Source organism: Stegostoma tigrinum, chromosome 17 (assembly GCF_030684315.1).
Source record: "Stegostoma tigrinum isolate sSteTig4 chromosome 17, sSteTig4.hap1, whole genome shotgun sequence".
NCBI classification, from domain to species: domain Eukaryota; kingdom Metazoa; phylum Chordata; class Chondrichthyes; order Orectolobiformes; family Stegostomatidae; genus Stegostoma; species Stegostoma tigrinum.
In genome coordinates this window covers 18,089,663-18,102,085 of record NC_081370.1, presented here as the reverse complement: position 1 = coordinate 18,102,085, position 12,423 = coordinate 18,089,663, and the positions used below count along the sequence as shown (strand labels likewise).

General features: G+C 43.8%; 1 protein-coding gene across 2 annotated transcripts in view; it reads left to right on the top strand.

Moving 5' to 3' along the window:
• Positions 1-12,423, top strand: part of LOC125459241 (bestrophin-2-like) — a 70,159-nt gene that overhangs the window by 23,518 nt on the left and 34,218 nt on the right. Inside the window, exons 6-9 of one of the 2 annotated variants that reach the window (XM_048545420.2) lie at positions 1,237-1,314; positions 2,399-2,551; positions 4,764-4,844; positions 6,858-7,009. In XM_048545420.2, the coding sequence (XP_048401377.1) occupies positions 1,237-1,314; positions 2,399-2,551; positions 4,764-4,844; positions 6,858-7,009 (464 nt within the window). The remainder of the gene's footprint in view (positions 1-1,236; positions 1,315-2,398; positions 2,552-4,763; positions 4,845-6,857; positions 7,010-12,423) is intronic. The other variant, XM_048545421.2, reaches the window with a different exon arrangement.

Below are 12,423 nucleotides of genomic sequence, written 5' to 3'. Positions count from 1 at the left end.
GTTCACCCGGGACTTTTCAGCTCTGTTTATCCCCGAATTTGTGCCAGTTAAAATTATCAATCAAAATGAACATTAGAGATCCTTGTCTACATCAGTAAAAATCTTATGAATACTTGCACTTTCTGTAACATTTTGCTGAGGTGGCTGCTTCTCTCACATTCTGATTAAATGCAGCTAACATTCACCAGGAAACCAAAACAATCAGGTCAGTGGCCTGTTTTAAAACCCTGCCACAGTTTACTTTCAATTACTTATGGTAGGGTGTGAAATCGACACCTGATGCAATCGGTTTCTTGCCAAATTGGTTAGGTTAAAATGGACGCCTTCCCCTGCCCAGGTGTGGGTGATTCAAGGGCAATGATGCTTTTGTGCTTCCGTTTGGACCTCTCCAGATGAGTACTGCCGCATTTTGCAGGGAACTTGAGCTTATGGCCATAACCAAGCCTTTGGCCTCAAGCTGTTAATCCTGATGTTATAACTCAGCTGTATTTAGCTTGAACCTCAGATTCTCAAAGTCAAGAGTAAAGTTCAGAAATTTCAACACACCATCCCAAACTTCCATTTGTGGACACTGATAGGAATCAGATTTCAGATCCTGAGCATAGTTTAGCTTAGTTTTAGCAGTTTGCAGCAAAGAAGAGGTGGAGGGAAGGATTTCTTACAGTAGGAGTGATTGATTGTGGTGCAATCCAGCTACAGGTGAGCACTAGTTATGATACGGAGAGTTTTCCTATAGCACAATACTAGCATTCTTGTGTGATCTTGTGCTATAGAAAATCGCCATAAAAAGTCACATTATAGGGAAATCACCATAGAAAATCGCTATTTACAGCAGAAATTTTGTGTATTCTCAACAGCATTCACTATTCATCAATCACATTCGAGCCAATTCACGTTAATGGAACACGTATTATGACAGAACTACTTGTACAGCAAATAAATTAAGCAGTTTACCTAAATCAAATTGGGAAATTCTGTATTTTAAACAGTGAGCAGTATCGAAACCAATTCAGATCTCAGTGTCAGTTCACAGCAAACAAAAACATTTTGTGATGAGGCAGGATGAGCAGACATTGCAAAAAGAAGAGCACAATTAATATTTTCAAGGACCACTTTGTAACTACTCATCAAACTGAAGGAAGAATGCAATGGAGCTAGAGATGTTGCAGTGTCGCTGTTTTGGAAATTAAGAGGTGGAGAAAGTCCACTGTACATCTAATTGTGTTGTTCCTACAGGAGGTGAATAACTTGCGCAGTCAGTGTGAGAAGCTGTACAGTTATGACTGGATCAGTGTCCCACTCGTTTACACACAGGTAAGATTCACAGTTTTGAGTGAATTAGAGCTGTTCTGGGCAAATACACCCCACCATAAATAAAGAATGTAACTGAGGCTGACAGATTGGGCAGGTACGCTATTTTGTCTCAAGGAAAAGAATTACTTCCGATAATTCAGACAAGAAGGAAAAATACTTCCTGCTATTGCTTCTGGGGATTTGTAGCTATGATTTAATATTGGCACAAATGCAGGGAAGTTGTGGAGTAATGGTAATCTCTCTAGCCTAATAATCCAGAACCCCATGCTATTGTTCTGGACATACACTTTCAAATCTCATAACAGCAGATGTCCAAGTTTTAAGAAGTTGGTTGCATGTAACCACCATCAATTGTTGCTAAAATCCCATCTGACCACCAATACCATTTAGGGAAGAAAAGCTGTCATCCTTACATAGTCTAGTCTACACATGACCCTAGACCCACAGCAATGTGGTTGAATCTTTAAGGAACTGATGATAAATGCTGGCTTGGCCAGCATAGCCTGTATCTCAGGAATGAATAAAAACAATGTTAGCCTGACAGCCCTCTATCCTTCCTGGAAAGATAAACAGCTCTATTGCAAAACATGACATAGTTATTTTGGTTTTAGGAAATCTACTTCTGCATCTTGACAGTTTATCATAAAGTTAGACACTTATACAGGTTTAACTTGAGACAGGTCCAAATTGAACGGAGCAGAATTTCACAGTTCATGCCAATCACTGGCATATTTAAGATCAACATGATTAAAAATATGAGTACTTATTAATTCTCCGTGCAGGGCAGATTGCACATCATCCAACTATCAATGGTGTCCAGAGCAAAACCTATAGCTCCATATCAGTAAAGGAGAGGTGTAGAGCAGATTGATTCTGCTCTTGGCTAAAGCAAGATATTTATAACACTTTTTATTTGCTGGATGAGCTGTGTATCATTCTTCTTCACAAACAACCAGAAATTAAAACTTCCCATGAAGTAACTTCATGATTGATTTATAGAATAAAAGACAACAGGATCTGATTCGAACCATAATGGTGGGTCTGAATTGCATTCATTTTTCTATCTGTGTTTGTTATGTCCCAGGTCGTCACTATTGCAGTTTACAGCTTCTTTCTGGCCTGCCTAATTGGTCGGCAGTTTCTCGATCCAAGTCAGGGGTATCCAGGCCATGAGCTTGACCTCTACATCCCCGTCTTCACCTTGTTGCAGTTTTTCTTTTATGCTGGTTGGCTTAAGGTAATGTCTCAAAGTGGATGTGATATGAAATAATTAACAGGTATCTAATCTTGAGTGAATATTTGGAGACGTCAGAGAATGAGAAACGTTCTCGGAAACCTTATTAGGAGCACTGCAGAAGGCTAGTTGATAAATGCACTGTTCAGTGCTGAAGTGAGTCATATAGGCAGGCCTGAGGCTCTGAGTCTGACAGTATTGAGTTAGGGAATCTCATCTAGAACAGCAGTCATTGTACTACATCTCCACACTCCTGTGCTAAGGATAGAAGTAGAGACAACAGAGGGAACAAAATTCAGCCAGGGTTTCCACAGTGGCTCATGCTGGAAAGTACATGTCTAGGAACAATAAATGAGAACACTGTCATGCCTTGTTATGTTTGATTTCCTGCCGATAACCTTTCTTCAGACTGACACATGAAGAATGGCTGATGTACCCTAGGTGATTGGTACTTGTAGAGCAGAGTAAAAGAGGAAGGAAATAAACTGAAGCAAAAATTTTAATAAATCAAATTTTCTTTATAATGGCATAAAATTTCCCCTGTGATTTACTCCAATGGGCTTGAGTTGTAGATATTGATCAGCAGCAGAAAATACATTATTGCATAGAAATAACTGATTATATTAATGGTCCTAAACTCTAAGAACTGCAAGGTCTCATGTTCACTGGTTTGTACTGAGTTCATTGGTATTGTTATAAATAGACCATGACACACGGTAAGGTTCCCCAATACATTACACTTCCAGACGGGACACCCCAAACTGTTAAGTTCCTGGCTAAAGGGGGATAAACTGACTCCCCTTCTTTATTCACCCATCCCCTCAGTTGGATGCAACAAGGTTAATTTGAAAAGGGTCCCTTCCCTTGTGGGTACCTCTCTCCCAGACCAAGCTAAATTTATGCTTTTAAAGGGCCAATTTAATCAAGCCTTCTTGAACGAACTCAAAGAGTTTGTTAATTACCACACATGAGAAGAAATACCAATGCAACACATCGATCAGAAATGAGGTGAGTCCAAAAAATAAAGATTAAAGAAAACAGATATATGGGTCAATTTCATTGTTCACAAATAGTAGATAGTTGAATGTTACAACTATTGCAGGGAAGGTTACAGGTAGCATTACTTCAGCTGTTAAACAATCATTAGTGTTGTGCATTAGGTAAAATTCTGTAATTCTGAGTCCTTTCGACTGAGATTGAATTTCAGCATTGAGGATGAATACTGCCTCCCTTGGGCCTCAACCTCCTCAGAATCTTGGAGCTAATGTTTTTAGTCTGATATAACCCTTCTTTTGAAGAACCATTACTAGACTCAAAATCATAACTCTATTTCTCCCAACGGATGCTGCTAAATCTGTTGAGTTTCTTCAGCATTCTTTCTGTTTGTTTCAAACTTCCAGCATCTACAGTGTTTTGCTTTTATCACTCCAACCTTGTATGTTTCAATAGGACCACCCCTCATTCTTCTAAACTCCAATGAATAAAGCCTAGGCTTATTTAGTCTTTCTTGATAAGCAACCCCTTCATTCCACAGTCAGCCTACTAATGTTTCTAATACAGCTTCTAATGTCAGTATATTCCTTTTTTAATACAGGGACCAAAACTGCACACAGTTCTTCAAGATAATAAAAACCCTTAAAGGGTCTAGGTCCGAAATGTCAGCTTTTGTGCTCCTGAGATGCTGCTTGGCCTGCTGTGTTTATCCAGCTTCACACTTTATTATCTTGGATTCTCCAGCATCTGCAGTTCCCATTATCTATGACACAATTCTTCAAGTGTGGTCTCACCAATACCTTGTGCGATTATGATAAAACTTCCTATTTTTAAATTCCAATGCCCCCCCACCACCTCTTGCAATGAAGATCAAAATCCCATTCACTTTCTTAACTGCTTGCTGCACCTGCATGCTAACTTGTTGTGTTTCATGCAAGAACACCCAGATATTTCTCTGCTGCTCTTTTTGACGTCTCTATTTAAATAATAATTTGCCTTTTGATTCTTCCTTCCAAATGGCATGACCTCACACTTTTCTAGAATGAACTCTAGCTGTGAATTTTTAGCAGATCAAGAATCCACATCTTCAGAAAGGCAAGAGAGAAATCGATAATATGGCCAGTCTTTTCTCTATATTCAGTACATGTAACAAAGGAAACCAGGAAAAATAATAAACCTGAAAGGCCAGTTTCATTCAACATAATTGTTTGAATCTTCACAGGTTGCTGAGCAACTGATTAACCCATTCGGTGAGGATGATGATGACTTTGAGGCAAATTGGCTCATTGACAGAAATTTCCAGGTATTCAATAAACTGTTATAGATACCTACTGTTCAGAAATTGGAAGATTAAATACCCACTACTGTCCTGTCAGTAAAGGGGAAGTTTCGGAAAAGTTAATCATTTGTTATGGCTGTAGCATTCTATCTGTGAGCATGTAATGCACAGTAATGATTGGTTACTGTTGTAGACATTGGACCATTTATAGATAGTAAAGCCTTGCGTACAATGGGAAATGGCAGAAACAATGACAATGGTTTAAGCTTAGAACTTTATCATGAGGCTCAACCATTTTCAACCACGTCAATGACTTTCTTTTCATCATAAAGACAAATGTGAGGATGTTCTCTGATAATTGCCCAATGTTCATATAATGAAGCAGTCCATGTCCATGTGCAACAACAGCTGGATAACATTTAGGCTTGGGCTGCTAAGAGGCCAGCAACATTCACACCACAAGTGCCAGGCAATGACTATCTACAATAATTCAGAATCTCACCTTGACATTCAGTGAAACCTCTGAAAGTTACCACTAACTTGAAGCTGAACTGCATCAGCAATGTAACTGCTTGGCTACAAGAGCAGCTCAGACACTGAGAATTCAGTGGTAAGTAACTCACTTACTGATTCCTAAAGCCTGGCTATGAATTATAAACAAAAGTCAGGAGTGTGATAAAATATTCACCACTTGCCAGGATGGAAGAAACTCCAACAATACATGGAAACATAACACCATTCAGGGTAAAGCAGTTCACTTGACTAGCACCTCATTCACCATCTTCAACATTTGCTTCATTCATCACCAATGCACAGTCGCAACAGTGTGTACCATCAACAAACTGCACTGCAGCAACTCACCAAGGCTCCTCTGACACCACCTTCTGCACACTTGATCTTTATCACCTTAATAGACAAGGACAGCAGATACCTGGGAACACCATCCAAGTTACCTCCCAAATTACACATCACCTGTAGTGATATCATTGTACCCTCACTGTCGTTGGGTCAAAATTCTGAAACTCCTTTCTTAACCACATAGTAGGAAGACCTACTATCTGTGGATCGCAGCAGTTTTAGAAGATCACTGACCACCACTTTCAAAGTCATTGTGATTAGCCACTTTCATGGCCAATAAAGACTGGCTTAGCCAATGGCATGCATCTCCAATATAGGAATAAATGTAAATAGATGAATTATAATTGTTGAACCTGGTTCATGATTTAGTGGGTCAATGGACATTAATGTCTTATAGTCCAGCTGATGGAATCTTGAACTCCATTGAGCTGAGCTGGTAGGACCTTAGTCTGGATAAATCCTAGCATTCTGTTAGAGAAGCTTTAGCTGCCAATGAATGAACTGAAGAACATTGAGATTCCAGCATTGGAGATCTTCCTCTTGCAAGATTGTTGGCACCATAAACTTCCAGGGATCAAAGCTGATTGGAGCTTAGTCTTATCTTTATTAGATCAAATTAATATGTCTTTACTCACGGATAAGTTGAATTGTTGGGCTTTTAGCCTCCAAAAGTATATAAAATTACCTTCGTCACTCATCGTGTGAGCACTGTTTCCAATTGATGGGAATGGAGATGTGAAATAATCTTGAAGCAAAACAAAGCAGAGCATAGCATTAAATGTAGCTGCAATTATCGCATTATATAATGGCTAATCTTTTCATAGTTGTCTGGATTCTTCTGATTTGATGACTGTATTTCTAATGTAAAAGTGTGCGAGGCTCAGACAGAATAACAAGGAACTATGAACGTTGGCACAGTGCTTAAACTTTAAGCTGCTGAATAAACAGTAACCCATATTCTTGTTCAGAACTCTAAACAAAATATGCTTAGTCAGTGGGTTAATTAAGTTTAACATGTAACTATGTGGAATTTGTGTTTATTCAGCACTGTGAAGAAAGCTTGCTGGACTCAAAGGATTCCTGCTTATTCAGTATTGTGAGTTATTGATTAGGTAGTGGTACAGAGATTTTGTTCTTCAGTTGAGTTGATAATTTATACATTCTGACAATTTTTTTCAGGTTTCTCTCCTGGCTGTGGATGAAATGCATCAGAATTTACCAGCTCTTGAGAGGGATAAATATTGGAATGACAATGATCCAAGGCCTCCATACACAGCAGCAACTACTGAACACCGGAAAACCTCCTTCCTGGGCTCCACTTTTGATATCAGGTAAATTATTTCCACAGAGAAATTCTTTATGAATCAGGAAGAAAAAAAATATACAATTACAGTGACAGTAGTTACCTGTCTGTTAGGTGAGGCACAGTCTACATGCTTAAACATTCCGCACATTACCATGGCAATTGGCCATTTATACATGCGCAGTGTGTTTGATTTTCTTGTCCATTGCTATCTTTTATTGGAAGGTAAAAAAGCAATGTCAAGAAAAAGAGAAATGTCAGTAAACATATAGGAGGGAAGGAACAATTATTTAGGAGAGCCCAGCTCCTTTTCCTGAACTTGTTCTTAACAGTATACACAGTAGAAACTTCCATTCCTTCATCTAATTTCACACCCCAGGACCCTCTCCACACTTACAAGCTGGCCCCTAACAGCCCCTCTTAGGGAAGGCACCCACCACAATGAGGAATCATAGAATCCCTACATTATGGAAGCAGGCCATTTGGCCCATTGAATTCACTCCAAACCTTTGAAGGGGACCATCGTACCCAGCCCCAGCACCCTGCCCACTCTGTCCTTGTAGCCCTGCATTTCTCATGGACATCCCCGGGCAATCCACCTAATGTACACATCGTTGGACTGGGAGGAAACCAGAGCACCCAGAGGAAACCCATGCAGACATAGAAAGAATGTGCAAACTCCATACAGACAGGCGAAATCAAACCTGGGACCCTGGCACTGTAAGGTAGCAGTGCTAACCACTGAGCCACCATGCTGCCATGTGGAGCATGATTCTATTGCTTGGCTTCATTCCGCTCACCCAGAGCTTGAGTTCCTGCCAATAGCAACACATATTTCTGGCTCTCATGTGCACATAAATTTCCAGCACCTCAGCAGAAGAGCTGAATTTGCATAACTGTGGTTCATATGTCGAAGTAGAACATAAGCAGATGGCCGTATGATAACATAGTAGTTTAAAATTCAGATCAGCTGAGATAGCTTAATGAGATTAGTGGCGTCAGTTCACTCTATATGGTAGTCCATTTATTTTTAACTACTTAAGTTTCCATTAAAGAGTGGATAAAGTAATATGTTTCCAGTGCGTTCAGAATGCACTTACGGTGTGATATTTTTAATAAAACTATGGATCCCTTTCTTTGATATATGGTCAGTCTGAGGTGGTACATGTGAAATCAGAATCTCAATGGGTGGGGAAATGGGCACTAAAAACCATAAGTACACTAAACTTACTGGTGCCTACCACCCAAAACAGGCTTCCTCCACCTCCCAAATCACGAACCCTACCCAGGACCTTCCCCACAATTTGCCCACCACCATTGGCCATGTGGTCACTTGCGGAGCACCCATGGATGATGTCACATCCTCCACCACCAGGTACAACACTTCCAGTACAGCGAATGTCACTGCCTCCATTTCCAAGACCAATGCCACAGACATGGAGGCCGCACCTGCCGATACCGCTGCTGCCACCGCCTACCCCGTTCCGCCACCACCAACGGTGATGTCACTCCGTCCACCAACTCCACAGCCAGCAGCTCCCGAGGAGACAGCAGCACCCAGCCCTGATGAGTCTTCACCATCCCTCCCAGACTTCTCCCTTACTGAGGACGAACAGTCAGTCCACAATAAAGGGCCCACCTTTGTCTCCCTCCACCCACACATCAACGATTACCAGTCACGTTTGGACATTGAACAGTTTTTCCGTCGCCTCCACCTCCACACTTACTTCTTTAACCATGAGCCTAACCCGCCCCCTACTGACCCCTTCTCCCACCTCCAACACACCCCCTCCTGGACACCACCCCAAGGCCTCCGACCCTCCCTCGACTTCTTCATCTCCAACTGCCATCGAGACATTGATCACCTCAACCTCTTCACGCCTCTCACCCACTCCAACCTCTTCCCCACAGAACGTGCAGCCCTCTGCTCCAACCCCAACATCGCCATCAAACCTGCGGACAAGGGAGGCACAGGTGTAGTATGGCACACAGAATTCTACATCGCCGAGGCTAGATGCCAACTCTCCGACACCTCCTCCTACCGCCCCGTTGATCAAGACCCCACCCCCCGACCACCAAAACATCATCTCCCAAACCATCCACAACCTCATCACTTCAGGTGACCTCCCACCCACTGGATGTCCATGGTAAAGCATCCAACCTCATCGTTCCCTGACCCCCCACTGCCCGTTTCTATCTCCTTCCCAAAATCCACAAACCTGACTGCCCTGACTGACCCATTGTCTCTGCCTGCTCCTGCCCCAGTAAACTTATCTCCACCTATCTCGACTCCATTTGCTCCCCCTTGGTCCAGAAACTCTCTCCCTACATCCATGACACCACTCACGCCCTCTACCTCCTCCAAAACTTCTAATTCCCTGGTTCCCAGCACCTCATCTTTACCATGGACATCCAGTCCCTCTACACCTGCATTCCCCATGCAGATGGCCTAAAGGCCCTCCGCTTCTTCATGTCCCGCAGGCCCGACCAGTCCCCCTCCACTGACACCCTCATCGGCTTGTATGAACTCGTCCTCACCCTCAACAAATTCTCCTTCAATTTCTCCCACTTCCTACAGGCAAAGGGGGTGGCCATGAGCACCCACATGGGCCAAAGCTACGCCTGCCTCTTTGTAGGTTACATGGAACAATCCCTCCTCCGTACCTACGCTGGCCCTAAATGCCATCACGTCCTCTGTTACATCGATCACTGTATCAGCGCCACCTCATGCTCCCACGAGGAGCTCTGATACCTCTCTCTCCTTCCTGGTCCTCTCTGTTTCCAGCTCTGGCAACCACCTGGAAATCGATATCCATTTCAAGCCCACCAACTCCTACAGCTACCTAGAATACACCTCCTCCCACCCACCTTCCTGCAAAAATGCCATCCCAAATTCCCACTTTCTTCACCTCCGCCGCATCTGCTCCCAGGATGAGGCATTCCACTCCCGAACATCTCAGATGTCTTCGTTTTTCAAGGACAGCAACATCTCACCTCAGTGGTCGAGAACGCCCTCGACCATGTTGCCCACATTTGCTGCAACACATCCCTCACACCGCAATACTCCCTGCAATAACAACCAAAGCAGAGTCCCCCTCATCCTCATGTACCACCCCACCAATTTCTGGATCCAACGCATCATCCTCTGACACTTGTGCCATCTGCAATCCTACCCCACCACCAAAGACATTTTTCCCTCCCCACTCTTATCTGCTTTCCAGAAGGACCAATCTCTCCAGCACTCCTTTATCCGTTCCACACTCCCCTCCAGTCCAACCACATCCGGCACTTTTCCCTGCAGCCGCAGGAAGTGCTACACCTGCCCCACCCCCATCCCCGGCCCGAAGAAGACCTTCCACATCAAGCAGATGTTCACCTACACATCTGCTAATGTGGTGTACTGTAGCTGTTCCCGTTGTAGCCTCCTCTACATCGGGGAAACCAAGTGGAGGCTTGGGGACCGCTTTGCGGAACACCTACACTCAGTTCGCACTAAACAACTACACCTCCCAGTCACGAGCCATTTCAATTCTCCCTCCCATTCTTCAGACGTCATGTCCATCCTGGGCCTCCTGCAGTGAGACAACGATGCCACCCAAAGGTTGCAGGAACAGCACCTCATATTCTGCTTGGGAACCCTGGAGCCCAAAGGTATCAGTGTGGATTTCACAAGCCTCAAAATCTCCCCTCCCCCACCACATCCCAAAACACGCTCAGCTTGTCCCCCTCTCTCACCTGTCTTTCCTGCCACCTATCCCGTCCTCCCACCTCAAGCCACACTCCCATCTCCTACGTACTAGCTTCATCCTGTTCCCTTGACCTGTCTGTCCTCCCTGGACTGACCTAGACCCTCCTTAACTCCCCACCTGCACTCACCTCTACTGGCTCCATCCCCACCTCTTTGACCTGCCAGTCTCCTCTCCACCTATCTTCTCATCTATCCATCTTCTATCCACCTCCCCATCTCTCCCTATTTATTTCGGAACCCCCTTCCCCTCCCCCATTTCTGAAGAAGGGTTTAGGCCTAAAACATCAGCTTTCCTGCTCCTTTAATGCTGCTCGGCCTGCTGTGTTCATCCAGCTCTACACCTTGTTATCTCCGAATTCCAAAATGCTGTGGCATTCCCGAGAGTGGGCATCAAACAAGGCAGATCTGAGGCTTGTGGCTGTGTAAGTCTTAGCAAGTGCCACTGTTCTGTGGTGGGCTCTTACCCTCGTCTCTGCATTCAGGAAAATGTGCTAAACAAAGATAGAGACTCTCCAGAGAGATCAGGTATATTCGGAAGGGCCACTCATATCATTACTCCAAAATTGAATCTCTGAGCTGTTTCTGTACTTCACTTTCTTCCACAATCTTTTTGTTCCTCTATCTTTCTCTGCCATTGTTTCAACTCTTGTATACATTGCTCAAAGGTGGACAAAAAGAACACACTCGTGATCCAGAAGACTTTGAGCTAAACAGGTACAGTTAATTCTTGGCAAAAGTGTACTCTAAAAGCAACATGGCAACACACAGTGCAGAAAAATACTTCAAAGGATGATACAGAGAGCGTTACAGACCTGACAGATGATGTGCAGGGACAGAGGAAATCGTCAGTTCCAAGGCAGGGGTACAGGTTGCACATTGAAGTGGTGCTCTGTAGGAGTCTCCTGGCTCTGACCTGAGCCAGTGCAGCGACTGACCAGAAATTGAAGGTTGTGAGAGTTAAAACCAAATGGTCCTTGCGCAAAAGTAGAAACTGTAAATGCAGCAGTAATTCAGGCTGAAAGGGCTGTCATTTATTTAGATTAGATTAGAATCCCTACAGTGTGGAAACAGGCTCTTCGGCCCAACAAGTCCACACCGCCCCTTGACGCATCCCACCCAGACCCATCCCCCTATAACCCACACACCCCTGAGCACTATGGGTAATTTAGCATGGCCAATCCACCTAGCCTGCACATCTTTGGACTGTGGGAGGAAACTGGAGCACCCGGAGGAAACCCACGCAGACACGGGGAGAATGTGCAAACTCCACAGAGACAGTCGCCCGAGGCGGGAATCGAACCTGGGTCCCTGGCGCTGTGAGGCTGCAGTGCTAACCACTGAGCCACCGTGCCACCCTTATCTATCTTTAAAACATTGCAGCTTTGATCAAGTGTCAGTGCCACAGCCCACAGAGAGAACAAGGTAGGGCTAGAAAAATTAAGCAGTAAAGTTCACAAGAGAAATTCATACTTCAGGAGCAGAGAGCTGAGGAGATGGTTAACTTGGCCACTTAATCAGATAAGCACTGCATAATTTGTAGAAATTTGAGATTCTGGTTTAACACAATTTTCTTTTGGGTAACAGGTAGAAAAAGGCAGGACCCACAGTGAGGCTCTGAAACACAGAAAGCCTCCATTTACAGCTGCTGGGAGAGCGAAAGCCTTGATTACAGCCACAAGGAGAGGGTAAACCTC